Here is a 14,692-nt window from a genome sequence, read left to right as displayed (position 1 = left end):
CCCCCCCCCCCCCCCCCCCCCCCTTCTCTTGGTGAAAGTATTATACAATACATTTCCGTTATATTGAACATGTTTTTGTACAGCTTGAAATATTTACCTGACTTCAGGATTGGTGGTTATGTTTCTAACAAGCTGCATACCACAGATGCCAACGGCCACACCAACCGTAGCAAAGAGAGGATACACCTGCATATGCATTCCAGGAAATCAAGTTTTGATTGGTAAAGTTGTTGATTTCTTCATGTTTTTCTCAGGAAGTAATGGAAAATGAATGGGAAAAGAGAGGGAGAGAGGGAACAACCTCAGGCTTCAGCCATGGCAATTGAGAGAAGAAAATGGGTGTTGTTGGGAAGGGGAACTAGAAGAAGAATGAAGAAAGGTGCAGCGGCGAAGGCACGTTTTGACGTGGGAATTTATAAGGAAAGGGAAAGGGAAAGACAGAAGGTTTGGAGAAGGGGAGGAGTTAGAAATTAGGGGCAGCCATAATAACCATAACCATAACCATCGCCTTCTAAGTTGCCCAACTTATTTCCTTCCTTATTGGCGTCTCATGCTTAGTCTTCTTTTTGTCTTCTTTTTGCTGCCTTTCACACCATCACAATTTCAAGGAGCTTTGAACATGGAAGCAGCCTAACATATTCTCATACGAAATACCCACTTAAATTCAACTATAATATCTTGGTCATTTATGGTCATAGAACGGTTCCTAATAGAGAATTAAAGATTTTATTTAAAGTTTCTCGGTTTTTTCTTATTTAATTTCGATTTTTTTTTCCTATTGGATAAAAGTGGTGTTAGGAAGGTGAGACTTTACTAGATCCATGATCATTTCTTAAATTTACCGTGTGAGACTCACTCCAATAATCCTCAACAATAAAATATTATATACCTTGTACATGCTTCATCGAAAAAAACCTGCAAAAGAGAGAAAAAATATTAAGGACCAAGTTCTTGGTCACACATGCTCCAATAGTTAAGTCGTCAAAGGATAATTGTTTAGTAAGTTCTAGATTTTAGAGAATAAGAAAAAAATTTAGATTTCAGATCTTCCTCTTGAACAAAGTCTAGAGAGGTTGAACTGAGCTAACAAAAAGAAATGTTTACTCCGACCTTGTCCTCCCTAGTTGAGGTCAAGACATGCTTTTGGGCTTTCGACCCAATTGGATCCTAGGATTATGAGTCGATTTTATCCTTGGCATTCCATTTTCTTGTTAGAATTCTCTCTTTTTAAGTCTAAAATTATCCATAACATAGTCTTATTCGAGGAGTGGGTGATTCAAATAATTGCGGAGATGGGAGTCGCATTTGAATACCTTTTTTCTTTCCTTTTTTCTTCCCTCTCATTTTTTGCTCTCTTGCCTCTACGGATATCAATCATCAAAACGTGGTCGGCTTTTGCAAAGTAATCATACACAATACAACCATAAACCTCAATCCTCCACCCTTCCCCTTTTTATCTTTTACCTTCTACTTCCTTTACTTCTTTCAATACCACTTCGTCTCGTATAAGTTTTCATTTATTGTAGTTCAATGAGTCGAGTGAATTATTTGAACCTACCTTTCGACCAACCATAAACATGTCTCGCATATATGACTTTTGAACTCTCGATAGAATAGATAAACCTTGCATCTAACCTCTCGATCAAAATATAATGTTGCCGGTCTTCTTTTAGTGTGCATTTTCTTTTCATCAACAAGACGTCCTTTCTCCTTTTCTTTTTGCATTTCCAATTCTTGTAAATGGCTGACCCACCCTCCTCCTCCTCCATTTGTCTCTGCTGAAACTAAATTAGCGTTCATCCCATTACCACTGCAAACAAGCTTCAGATTTCAAAACATCCATGAATGATTCACACCCAAAAGAAAACCCAACAAATCAAAGCCAAATTTTGATTTTAATTTCTAATGATGGATGATTTCTGGTAGCTGTCTGTTTGTCTATTCATCAACAGAGCCCCGTTGGACAGTTCAACCTCTCAATTTCTCACTTTCTTTTGTGTTTAATTTACTGCTCACTGTCACGAGGCAGCGTAATCTTGAAAGGCATTCGAGTGAGTGATCATGTTCCCAACTTTTCACTTCCCACCGAAATAAAGCCTCACCTTGTCATTTTGGTTCTTGTTTTTTTTTTTGTTAGTTTCTGTCTTTCTACACACTGCGAAATTCTCGTGTCTCCGTCATTTCTTAAGCTTCTTGGCTTCATTCGGCGAGATTTGGCACCATACTTTTCTCCTCCAAATGCTCCATTCCCTCTGTTTTTCCTATAATCTTCTTCTTCCTCTTGATGTTTATTTGAGTCTGATTCACTGATTCATATAGCCTTCCTCCATTACTTCCCTTTCGGTAAGGATTCCATATTTGTGCCTTTTTTTAGTGTTTCTCTGGAAATTTCACTTTCTGGGTCTGTTTCTGTTTCGATTTTACTTTTATCTCATAGATTTTTTGGTGGGTTTTGAGCAAAATGCCTCCCTTGTTTTTCCCTCTTCGGTGGGAGAGCACAGGGGAGCAATGGTGGTACGCTACGCCGATTGACTGGGCGGCGGCCAACGGGTTCTACGATGTCGTCAGAGAGCTTCTTCATTTAGACACCAATCTCCTCATCAAACTCACATCTCTCCGCCGAATCCGTCGCCTTGAAACTGTGTGGGATGACCAATCTCAGTTTGAAGATGTGGCAAAATGCCGGTCTTATGTAGCTAAAAAACTCCTCCTCGAAGGGGAACTGAAAGGGGGCAAAAGTTCTCTCATTCGTGCTGGCTATGGCGGCTGGCTTTTGTACACAGCTGCCTCAGCTGGGGATTTAGATTTTGTAATGGAACTGCTTGAGAAAGACCCTCTCCTGGTTTTTGGAGAAGGAGAGTACGGCATTACTGACATTTTTTATGCTGCAGCCAGGAGTAAGAACTGTGAGGTTTTTAGGCTTTTGCTGGATTTTGCTCTTTCTCTAAGGTGCAGGCCAAGCAGTGAAGATGGGACAATGGAGGAGGCATTGGATAAATGTGAGATGGAAATGTCTTTGGCTTTCAGATGGGAAATGATCAACAGGGCTATTCACTGTGCTGCTAGAGGAGGCAATTTGATGATGATGAGAGAGCTAATTGGGCACTGTCCTGATGTTCTGATTTACAGGGATGCTCAGGGATCCACCATTCTCCATACAGCTGCTGGAAGAGGACAGATTGAGGTCAGATCTTGGACTTGTATTCATGCTTCTTTTCCCGTCAGTTTCTTACATTTTCTGGAAATTTGTGTTTTCTTTTCGAACAGAGATCCGGAGAGAATAACGAAATATTATTTATAAGGGTGTGTAAACCTCTCCTAGCAAACGCCTTTTAAAAACCTTGAGAGAAAGTCCAAAAAATAACAATATCTGCTAGCGGTGGACTTGAACTATTGTATGAACGGTGTCTCTGATATAGATGTTGGCTTTCCTGTGTTTGAGTTTTTATCTCTTCTCCTGCTGACTTAGATTGTCTAGTTATGAAGAAACAAGTTTCTGAATTGCCTTTCTAGCTGACATGTTTTGCAGGTAGTGAAGAATCTTGTAGCTTCCTTTGATATCGTCTCAAACACTGATAGTCAAGGAAACACCTCATTGCATGTGGCTGCATACAGGGGTCACTTAGCTGTGGTGGAGTTTCTGATTCATGAATGCCCCTCCCTAACATCTATGTCAAACTACTATGGGGACACTTTTCTTCATCTGGCTGTGGCTGGTTTCAAAACCCCTGGCTTTAGAAGATTAGACAGGCAGATTGAGCTCATGGAGCATCTGATAAGCGATGAGTCGATGAATGTGCAAGAGATTATCAACATCAGGAACAATGATGGAAAAACCGCGCTTCATGTGGCGGTGACAGAGAATAACCAGTGTGACCTGGTAGAGCTGCTTATGTCTGTGCCATCAATAAACTTGAACATTACTGATGAAGATGGCTTGACCCCACTTGAACTCCTCAAACGACAGTCACCATCACCTGCTTTAGAGATTCTTATTAAACGATTCGTTTCGGCTGGAGGCGTCTCGAATCCAAGTGATTATATGGCAACAAATGCTTTCTTTTCACATTTGAAAATGCAGGGCATTGGAAGCAGTCCTGGAACTTCTTTCGGAATTCCAGATGCAGAGATATTCTTGTACACAGGTATTGAAAATGTGTCTGGTGTAACTCGTGATCAAGTAGACGAGGACATTGATTTACGCTCGAACGACAATTGCGAGTATGATTCAGTGGATTCATCAAACAAGAAGTCAATCTCTGTAAATCATACAGTGAAACGCCTGAAGTTCTTCCTGCGCTGGCCTAAGAGTAAAGAGAAAAGGTCAACCAGAACAGACTGGACAGATGATGATTGTTCAGGGCTGTTTGATATATCAAGAAATTCACAACCTAAACCAGTTTCACTTAGACATCAATACAAGAACATTTCATGCCTTCCACACAACAGAACACTTCCAGTTCCAGTCATGAACATTCCTCCAAGCCCATCAACCAAGAAAAGGTTTGCCGCTGGATTGATGCACGGCGTAATCCAAGCAACGCCAAATTTAGCAGTTCCAGCTAGGCAGCGTTCGAGTCCCTTTTCGTGTTCACCCATGTCTTCTCCAATGTCAAGGGAGGATTACCAAGAAACAACTGGATCTGGTGGAGTCTCTTGCTCCAACAGGAAAGCGCCAATCCCAAAATTCAGACAAGATTCCTTCAACAGAAAGATGTTGATGAACCAGTACTTCTGTTTCGGCGCACAAGGTCTCGCTGTGGAAGAACCAATCAGCTGCAAGAGAGCAAGTCAGAAGAACAAGCATTTTGGTTCTCTAGTAGCTTGATGTTAATGGACTGTACATAGAACTTGCATCAATAAGCAAAACACAAGTGAGAGCTTTTTCTGATTCTGGGTATTGATTGTATTACTCATTCATTCAGCTAAACTTAAAACAAGTCTCTCAAGTGTTTTGCCTCTTTCCTTTGTTTCATGGGGTTGAATTATATGTTCTCTTTATCCTCCAATCAATTCCATTCACATTTATGGTCCTCGACAAGAACTTAAAGAACCATATGAGAAAGTGATTCAATGGAATCTATTCCCCATCCCAAGGACAAGACAAAAGCGACCATAACTAATAAAAGGCTGTGAAAGCAAATGCTTGGCCATCTCCTTTTAATGGCTGGTTGGGCTCTCACTTCCTTTTGGTGAACGGAGAAAACAACTTTTTGTACCAACTCGAACTACAAGCTTCCTTTTTTCATGAATCTTGACGTGTGTGGTGTGACTTTTTATGTGATATATCACTAAAAATATTGTAGCTTTATATAGATTGATTTTTCTTTTTTTCTTTTTTTCTTTTTTTAATTTGATGAACGAATTTAGATTTATTCCAATTTCTATTTGAATAGTATATTTGTTCTTAAGATTTAAATTTGATTTTGATTTGGTATTTTGAAGTTTGAAATTGGTTTTTCAATGGCCATTGAGTATAATAATTTTTTTAAAAGAAAAAAAATCAAACTCATTAGAAAAATACATATCAATAAAGTACATTTAGCATATATTAAAAAGTTAACCATTTAGAACTAACTTCAGTGATTAAATTAAAAAAAAAAAAAAAAAAATCTAAATTAAAATATTTAAGATCAAAATGTGAGACCAAATAAAAATAGAGTAAAGTGTGTATTCATTGGGGGACTAGATAGAGAATCTACCGTCCATGCCTACAGCGGGACTTCTTCGCAAAGGTTGGTGGCTGAGAATAGGATTGTTGTATTTATTTATACTGAAAGTTGTCAATTAGCCCGCAGTCGTCACGTGAGCACAGTGGAACCAAATAATTGGTTCCTAATATTAAATACCTGACGATGACCTCTGCATAAAACGAAAAGGAAAAGGATGATATTAGCTGGCCAAATTGGAATGTTTGTCTCGACGCGGATAGGTAGTTTTATAGGGTTGTCGACCAAAAGCAAAGAAATAAACTGTTACGAAATAATATTTCAAGTGGTTGAACATGTTTTTTCACTCAAAAAGTATTTTAAATACTTGAATTTCGCAGAGAAAACTTCAACTACAATATTGTAATAGCAACTCGAAAAGGGAATCAGAAAACCATGGTAAAAGAGCATATGGTCATGTCTAGTAAGAAAATCCGCAGTTCCATGGCCACTGATTATACAAACTCTGAACTATCTTCCCTTACGAGCTTAGTTGCGCCAATTTCATACACGCCCCACCTACATAACCATCCCACCATCGATGGTGAAAACCTGCAGCAGAACAAACAAGCATGGGTGAAATGAAGAGGGAACTCTCACTTTGTAATTGTGTTAAGGAAAAAGTGATATTAGAGTACATAGCTAGAATTGTTGTTTAAAGAAAGCGAGAAAGAAGGAAATGGAAGTTTCTAGACCTGTCCTGTAATGTAACTAGCAGCAGGGTTAAGTGCCAAGAATTCAACAAGTCCAGCGACTTCTTCAGCTTGGCCATATCTTGCTGAAACAACAGGGAATTGAAAAAATCTTACTACGAATCGACAAAATCACAGTCAATCAATCAAATATGCGTTCCCCAGACTCACCCAAGGGGATGGTATCCAGGATTTTCTTCTCGATCTCTGGCCCAAGTTTGGCAGTCATGTCAGACGCAATAAACCCAGGAGCAACAGCGTTAACCTGGAACAATATTTCATTATGATGGTTCAGATTGCCCGCTAGCAGTCGGACATAAGAAATCATTCTTATTAAAGAAGTTGGAAATTGCAAACCCACGTTGATGTTTCTGCTGGCATATTCCTTTGCAACGGACTTTGTAAGACCAATCACCCCTGCCTTGGCAGCACTGTAGTTTGCTTGTCCAGCATTTCCAACGAGGCCAACTACTGAAGCTATATTGATTATTCTTCCCTGTATAAAACCTCTCAAAATGAGTAAGACATTTCCTCTCTCCCTTCTTGCTCTTTTAAGGGAGGGTTTGTAATTGGAGAGAAGAAAACATCTACGCTTCGGCCAAGATGCACAATGCCAACTCGAAGCTAAAATTAATTAGAGAATTGGAAATATATTTCTTAAAATATTTTGAGTGTCTTAAGTTCTATGGAGGCAATCGTAGCTTTTGCAGAAAATATTTATAGATATTATAAAGAAAGTTGAAAGGGCATTGCATCTGAAGTTACAGAAGAATTAAGCTCAGCTGCCTATTTCTAATTGGAAAATACAAGAGTGATTACTAAAGGTTACCTTCTTCTTTTTCATCATAACTTTCGATGCTGCCTGCCAAAAAGGAATAAACTCTACATCAAGAACGATACGCTTCAACCACAAACTTGTTGTAAAAGCAAAAGTTTCAATGCAATCATACCTGAGTGCAGAGATAAACACCAGTAAGATTCAGATCAATCACCTCCTGCCATTGAGATGTCTTCATTCTCATCAACAAACCATCACGAGTAATTCCTGATTTCCATGGAAGTATTTGTTAAAAGTAACAAAGTGAATCGGTCAGGAAGCTGGGGAATGTTAAAGAATTTATACACACCTGCATTGTTGATCAAAATATCAACAGTTCCCCAAGCATCGATCACCTGTACAAATGACAACCATGCAAGTGAGTACCAGGTAAATGCATAAACTAGTCAAGTCAGAAAAGGGAAGTAGCTTACTGTCTTAATCATTGAATTCACATCAGCCTCCTTTGACATATCTCCACCAAAAGTAAGAGCCTGCCCTCCAAAACCCTCAATCTGCAATTACAAGACAATTTAATCATCATCTTTTCAAAATGAATCATCAGGTAACCATCGTCAGCAGAAGAAATTGAGCGGCAATATTGCAGGTTTGGGAAATAGGACCCCTGCGCAATTGGATGTCCTAATATTATTCGTTGGCACTTTATTACGTTAGGAATAATAAGCTAAAAAGAACCCATGGCCGTATGCTTCAGAAATTAGAATGACCTTGAGGAGTAGCCAACCTAAACTGAAGGCTGGAGTAACATGATTTAAAAAATAAAAAAACTATTAAAAAAAAAAAAAAAAACGCTTGGTCAAATTAAATGATGCCTAGTCGTAAAAGAATTGTTTAGTGTAGTGAAATATTGAGAGCTTTGTGATGGGACTTGCAGAGTAAATAAGTATTAGGGCTTAATCAAATATATAGGTTCACTAATTTGTTAGTAAATAGGTATTGAGGATTGATTAGTAACAAGGTTAATTAATTTGTTATCAAAGAGTTGTCGCAAAAAGCTACCGAATTTAACCTTTTGCCCTTTAGTAAAGACAAATTTAGTCGTTCCTAGCCTTCGCATTTAAGAAATAAAAAAAAAACTGAGAACTTCACAAAACTATTTGGGTTGAATCTTGTTCCAAAATCAATAACTGCAATCATAAGAATTGAATGCAGATAGTCAAACCACTACGTAATCTAAGCTTTTTAATAATTGAACCTGAAATTGTAATATGTTTGAGTCATTGATGTAACCAGATTTTGCATCAATCTAATAACTGGGTGGAATTCCAAGTCGCTTCAGCATATTTTTCAGCGTTCTGCTTGATAAACAGTCTCCAGAGGTTCTATCAAGCTTTACAACATTTGCAGAATGGCCAAATGCAATTCGAGAGATGAGAACTGAAATGGGGGAATTACCTCTTTGGAAACTTCCTCAGCCTCCTTTGACGATCTAGCATAATTGACCAGGACCTACAAATTTATGTTTGATTGAAAATTCAGAATTAATATTTCCCACGGATTCAACGATACGGAAATTGACTGGACACTGATGTATACTGAAGACAAATCGTAAATAGGAAATACTTCAGCTTATGCAGCAAAAAATATAGAACTCCATAAAGTAACTGAATGCAAGGATGCGATAAGAGAATTTCCATATTGCATCTCTAAAGAGAATGCTAGCAGAAAAACTTCATCGAAGGAGGCAAGGATAATATTTTCAATACTTATTTATTCAACATTTTTAATCAGAAAAGTAATAGAACTATGTGCCCAAACAGAAAAGAGAGGTACCTTACAACCCGCCTTTCCCAAGCTCAATGCGATGGCTCTTCCAATTCCTCTCGAGGCTCCTGTCACAATAGCCACAGGCGCTTCCACCTGCTGGCCTTCCTTAGTGCTTACTTGTTCTTCAGTAGCAACCTGAGCTTTTATTCCTGCGTGTTCATTATGGAGATAAGATCGCCATTCCACAGGCATTGGCAAGAGTTTCTTAGGGGATTATCTTCCTAAAAGTAAAGGTGGTCTACATCAACGAATACTGATAACAGACAAACTCGAACAATTAAAAGCAGGATGATTAAGAGTTTTGAGACGCGCCAAGCAATGGCACTCACTCTCCATGACGAATCATGTAACCACCCTCTCTCGTCTCACTTCTTGTCGCTCAAGCAAACACGTATAGAACAAATCACAATACAATGTAAGCAGTCGTACCTGTAGAAGTAAAAGAGCTCTTCGATCTTAGCTGGAGGCCAAAGCAACCTCGAAGCTGATTCGATCCAGCTCCGCCAGAAATCGGAGACCATTGCTGAACAGAACTGGCTCTCCGATCAACGCCGCCTTCAAATTTTCCAACAATTCCAAACTTAGTAAAAGAAACAGCGTTCGAACCGGTAATAGCCGCCATGAAAGCTCCGGGAGGTCTCCACACACAGAAAAACGCAGAAGCAGAACGAAATCGCGAAATTGCAGCCAGAAATGAAAGCAGCGAACGGATTCGGTTCTTGTGAAGATGAAAGAATGAGTAAGTGAATACCTCGTGTTACGGATTTGGGATCTCCGGAGGAAAGGTGAAAGCGATGGAGTGGTGATGAAACCAAAGTGAGAGCAAGTCAGTGGAGGAACTATGCGCAGAAGAACTAGCTTTGGAACAGCTCGAGTTTGGATGGAGGGTAAAAAAATGTTTTGGTGATCGGTAAAATGGTAATTGTGTGATTTTTGCGCGCCGTGTACTTCGGAACGTGAGAGTGCCCTCCACCAACCCCAACCATTACCCAACCTAAACAAAACCATTTTCCCTAATTTGCTGTTCTAAGTGGAGAACCTTTTTTTTTTTTTTCTTTTTTCTTTTACAATTTGGTCGAGGTTTAAAAATATATAGTTTAATTCAAAATAAGTAAAATTGTATAAGTGTTTATTCAATTTTTTAAAACTCATCTTGTTAAAATTGTAAGCATTCGATTAAATTAATCCTGAAACTGAACTCCATATAACTGCATTCTGTAAATGTTAGAATTCAGAAAGCTGTATTTCAAAGCCACAAAATACAACCTATTTAACTTTAAACAAAATCTTATATTGTATTTTATAAATTCACCAAGGATTTTGATGATGGCACTGTCTTCTTCTTAAGAATATTGAATTTGTATTCTATTCTACGTCATTAAATGAATGATTAAATGAATAATTTAGGCTATAACAATTTAATTGATACTGTGAAAAATAACATAGAGACCGCAGAATAAAGTTAAAAAGTAAATAAAATTGTTTTAAAAAGGGTAAATATAAACTTTGATTTTCAAAAATATATAAAATAAGGTCACAAAATCTCATGAATCAAGATGGAAATCGATATTCCCAAGAACATTGAAGAATCTGTACCATTCTTCTTCTTCTTTTCCTTTTTTGAAGTCTACATAAAGGAAAGAACAGGGGCATAAGATCTTCATTCAAGAGGGTGTTTTCACTTGTTTAGAACCTTTTTGTGCTGGTTTTTTGGAGTTGTTCTTCCGGCGTATCTTCACTAAAGCTCTGTCCAATTCCTACACAAGGAAGGGAGTAAGACATTAGTTAAGGGAGTTCGATCTTACTCTTGTTTGGTTCAGGCTCTTCAGTGAATTTTTTTTTTTTTTTTTTTTTTTGCAGTAATCAGCAAAATGCTTCCAAAAAAGGTACAATATCCCTGGTCCTGGTCTCCCACATACTAATAGGAACGAAGCTCAGAGTATGTTTAGAAGTGATTTAAGATGATTAAAATCACTTTAGCCATCTTAAACATCTCTCAAACACGTCTTTAATTATTCGTTTACTCTTACATTTTCAAAAGCAATTTTCACACATCACTTTAATGTTTAGTCTTACTTAACTCGATTCTAAATTGTGACAGTCTGTTTATAAATTCCTACGATTCTCTTTCTGGGTAAAAAAAAAAAAAACCGAGCTTTCATCGAGTAAGGAGCGAAATCCTTATGATAACTCCGCCTAGTCTAGTACTAAGATCAAATAACTCTTACTGTCACTGAATCTGCAACCTTGATCTCCCTATATTTTGATTTAGCCCAAGCCACAGCCGGGGCTCAAATAAACTAAAAAGAGGAGATCCAGTCAAGACCATCCTCAAATGGTAAAAATACTTTTAAAAACATTTTTTTAAAAGGTTTCAACGGTCAATCTTGAATTTTCTTAATTAATATTGTAAGTTTTTACACTTTTTATTCAAATATATTATTTTGAAACTTTTCACATTCAAGCATGATTTAGCACTTCATCACAAACGTAGCTAAAATGTAGACTACCAACCACAATCTTGTCTGTGCCTCTAAAACGAAATTACCAGGATACATTCGTCCCCTCTAAGTTAGCCTACCTACCGATTCAACCACCTATCTGAGGCTTAAAATGCAGATGTACCACAAGAAAAGATAACTCATGTTCCTAAGATTTTAACTTCTAAATAGAAGGTTGAAAAGAAGCACAAAAAGAAAAAAAAAATGACGCTCTTCCCCTCTGTTTTTCTATGAAGTGCAAAAGCAACAAGAATCACCTGAGAAGAATCATCTTGCGGTGTATCAGTGGACCAAAGGCTCTCCAGATTGTAATAAGTTCTGGCCTTCTCATCCAGGGCGTGAACAACTACTTTACCTGAGATAAATTATTATTGATAAGTTTTTTTTAAGTACGACAAATGTAAGGCATGAAGATTTGAACATGTGGTCTCAATTATCCTTAAGCTAAGCTCATGTTGACTGCTACAAGATAGATGATAAGCGCAATCAGGAGAAAACATTAAGAATACAGACATTATGAACTATTCAAAAGACATAGCAACAATTTTCATTTGCATTATCATTTCTAGAAAAGCTTGTGGACGAATGACTAGTTTGACGAACAATAACTAATTTGAGACGTTGCATCATAGTATAAACTCTGTTGCAATGCCGCGTATAGAGAGCTAAGATGCAGAAGAATCGACACTCAAAAACGTGTGGATCGAATTAGTTCGTAGTATTTTGTTTATGAGTAGGCTAGAAAAACAGTGACAGCTGATTTATCTGCAAGAAAATTTTCTATGAGTTCAAGAACAAGAATAAGAACATGTATGGTAGTCATTAAATAGAGTAGCACGGACCAGAGTCGATGACAATCCACTTTCCGTCCTCCTGCCCTTCCACACTGGGGAGTACTAACTGTCTAGCACCTTTCTGCTTTTGCTTGACCTGTCGATTCAAACAAAACGTGATCACATATTAAGCCACAATAATCAGAAACATCTCTTCTTCGAATTCATCTGCTCGGGAATCTAATTGGAACATCCGAACAAAGAAACCAGAAAGAAATGTAGAAGAAGAAACATACCTTGTAAATTAGGGCTTGAGCAATGTTCTTGACATGCCAGGTAGACCTACCAGTGGCGAACACCATGTAATCAGCCCAATCACAGTCTTTACGGACTGGTATCACTCTCACATCGTCTGCCTTTACGTTATTCAGAATCGTCTCGACCTCCTGAAGATCGAGTAAACCTTCGTTGATAGAGCTAGCGGTGGAGGAAGATAGAGTATGGTTGCGAACAGAAACTCCTCTATTCCATAGCTGCAGACAACGAATCGTGGAAGAGATAGCAGATGAAGATCGAATTCTTTGCGCCGCCAACATGTGAGCTCTCCGTTGCGGTGAATCCCGGTTCCCGCCGTGAAATTAAGTTGCCGTCGTCTTCGAAATGAAAGCCGAAAATTTCCGACTACAGCGACGAGTTTATTGCTTGGTCTGTGGACCAGCCCAACTTGCAGTGCTGGGCTATTTTCAATGGCCTCTTTTAATTATTATTTATTTTTATTTTTTTTTAGCTTTTTTAATGTCTCAATTTTTCAATATTGGTAAAATAAGTAAAATAAATAAATAAATAAACTTTCAATTTTTTAACTTTAAAAAATACATGATACTCTGTGTCTAATAAACTATTTTGACCCGTTTAAATTTTTAAAAATAATATTATATTATATACAAAATTAAACTATATTAGTTTTTTGTATAGGATTAAATTTATTTATTAATTAATTCTGTAGTCTAATACTTCATCGATTAATTTATATTTTTAATATTTACTTTTACTATTTTCTTGAGAAAAAAAATGGTTGATTTAATTAATTGTTCTTATTTTTAAAATAGTTAAAGGTTTTGTCCTTTTTATTAGTACAAATAATACAAATATATGGTACATCCATTTGGTGATATTTATATAAAAAAATTAATTGATCATTTACTTCTGGGAAGTATAAAAGACATGAATGTAAATAATATCCAACTTTAGTGAAATATTCGTTAATCATGCTCCACTTGTACTAATCATTGATATGTCGCCCTAAATTATTGATTAAACATTATTTTATAGACACAATTATCCAACCAAACATATAATTTAATTAAATATATACACTAAACAGCATGTCATTAACAAAAATCCGGTCAAGGCCCGAAGGACACATAATTATTGTTATATATAAATGTAATAACTTCTAAAAAGAAGAAATACACTATACAATAATATTTATGTTCACCATTTTATTGTTTTAAATAAATAATAATTACTTCAGTAAAAATTAAATGCATTGCATAATTAATTAGAGGATCCGATGGAAAATCTACTTTTTGTACTTTTAACCTCGCCTTTTTACCTAATCCCACAAAATGCACGCTGATGCACTGACTCTCAAGAGTCCAGTGTCAACGGGCAGAAACGGGCCACACGTGTGAACGGAAAAAGGCGGGGGATATGTCGCGTTCCGTTGCCCGAGGGGACATTGTAAATCTTTTTTTTTTTTTTTTTTCCTTTTTTCTAGACGGGTTTTTAAAAATATAAAATAATATTTATTAATAGATAAAATTCGTCACATTTGAGGTTGTAGAGTGGCCGTCGTTGTTTCTGTACCCAATTGTTTGAACTGTCTTTTCATTGCATTTATGACGTCTTAACTCTCCACTTCCAGTAGGTATTTCCCAATTATAATTTCCAATTTTCTTTGTTTTTTTTTTTCTCTTTTCTCTTTAAACTTTTGTTGTAATTATTTTACAATAAAATCAAATAATTATTTTACAATAAACTATAAGCTAAATATTGATATTAAATCATATAATTAATTCGCACAAAATTAACATGAAGGTACCATTTTATAATTGTCCCATCCACCAACATCATCATTGCTACACATTCATTTGGTACAATGTGAAATGAACGATATTATTTGAATATTGTAAATTGGGATGGTAGAGAGGGGGAGAGTAAAACAAAACAATAAAATAAAATAAATATAAATCCTTCAAATACATGAAAAATGAAATAAAATAATTTTAAAAAAGGGAGAAAAACGTCAAACGAGCATTAAAATATACTTATGTGATGTTAGATGGGAAAGCAACAGTTGGATGATGATTACAATAAAAATCTTTACTGCAAGTCTCGAGTGAGCACCTAC

General features: G+C 36.9%; 4 protein-coding genes across 5 annotated transcripts in view; 1 reads left to right on the top strand and 3 right to left on the bottom strand.

The window, feature by feature from the left end:
- Positions 1-1,588, bottom strand: part of LOC111492441 — a 2,274-nt gene extending 686 nt beyond the window's left edge. Inside the window, exons 1-3 of the mRNA XM_023141780.1 lie at positions 1,559-1,588; positions 302-358; positions 98-186 (exon numbers count right to left, since the gene is read on the bottom strand). Of these exons, the coding sequence (XP_022997548.1) occupies positions 98-186; positions 302-358; positions 1,559-1,588 (176 nt within the window). The remainder of the gene's footprint in view (positions 1-97; positions 187-301; positions 359-1,558) is intronic.
- A 286-nt stretch (positions 1,589-1,874) lies between these two features.
- Positions 1,875-5,009, top strand: LOC111491981 (serine/threonine-protein phosphatase 6 regulatory ankyrin repeat subunit C-like). Of its 2 annotated transcripts, none has more exons than XM_023141095.1 (3): positions 1,875-2,343; positions 2,458-3,184; positions 3,530-5,009. In XM_023141095.1, the coding sequence occupies exons 2-3, from the start codon at positions 2,462-2,464 to the stop codon at positions 4,826-4,828; spliced, it is 2,022 nt and encodes a 673-aa protein (XP_022996863.1). In that variant the 5' UTR covers positions 1,875-2,343; positions 2,458-2,461; the 3' UTR covers positions 4,829-5,009. The 2 variants fall into 2 exon arrangements, with proteins under 2 accessions (XP_022996863.1, XP_022996862.1); XM_023141094.1 differs by having other exon boundaries at positions 2,438-3,184.
- A 955-nt stretch (positions 5,010-5,964) lies between these two features.
- On the bottom strand, positions 5,965-9,627 carry LOC111492034 (3-oxoacyl-[acyl-carrier-protein] reductase 4-like). Its single transcript, XM_023141190.1, has 11 exons — positions 9,435-9,627; positions 9,012-9,154; positions 8,634-8,687; positions 7,652-7,732; positions 7,528-7,573; positions 7,351-7,445; positions 7,230-7,262; positions 6,762-6,896; positions 6,572-6,665; positions 6,404-6,486; positions 5,965-6,260 (listed from the first exon to the last, which is right to left on the bottom strand). Exons 1-11 carry the CDS (start codon positions 9,625-9,627, stop codon positions 6,228-6,230), a joined length of 990 nt encoding a protein of 329 aa, XP_022996958.1. The 3' UTR covers positions 5,965-6,227.
- Positions 9,628-10,484: 857 nt separating this feature from the next.
- Positions 10,485-12,969, bottom strand: LOC111492299 (protein Iojap-related, mitochondrial). The gene is made up of 4 exons (XM_023141591.1): positions 12,576-12,969; positions 12,349-12,436; positions 11,764-11,861; positions 10,485-10,762 (listed from the first exon to the last, which is right to left on the bottom strand). Exons 1-4 carry the CDS (start codon positions 12,873-12,875, stop codon positions 10,670-10,672), a joined length of 579 nt encoding a protein of 192 aa, XP_022997359.1. The 5' UTR covers positions 12,876-12,969; the 3' UTR covers positions 10,485-10,669.
- Positions 12,970-14,692: the final 1,723 nt, after the last annotated feature.

Source organism: Cucurbita maxima, unplaced genomic scaffold (assembly GCF_002738345.1).
Source record: "Cucurbita maxima cultivar Rimu unplaced genomic scaffold, Cmax_1.0 Cma_Scf00017, whole genome shotgun sequence".
In the NCBI taxonomy this organism is placed as follows: Eukaryota; Viridiplantae; Streptophyta; class Magnoliopsida; order Cucurbitales; family Cucurbitaceae; genus Cucurbita; species Cucurbita maxima.
Note: the sequence above shows the minus strand (reverse complement) of the source record. Positions and strands in the feature narration are given on the sequence as shown.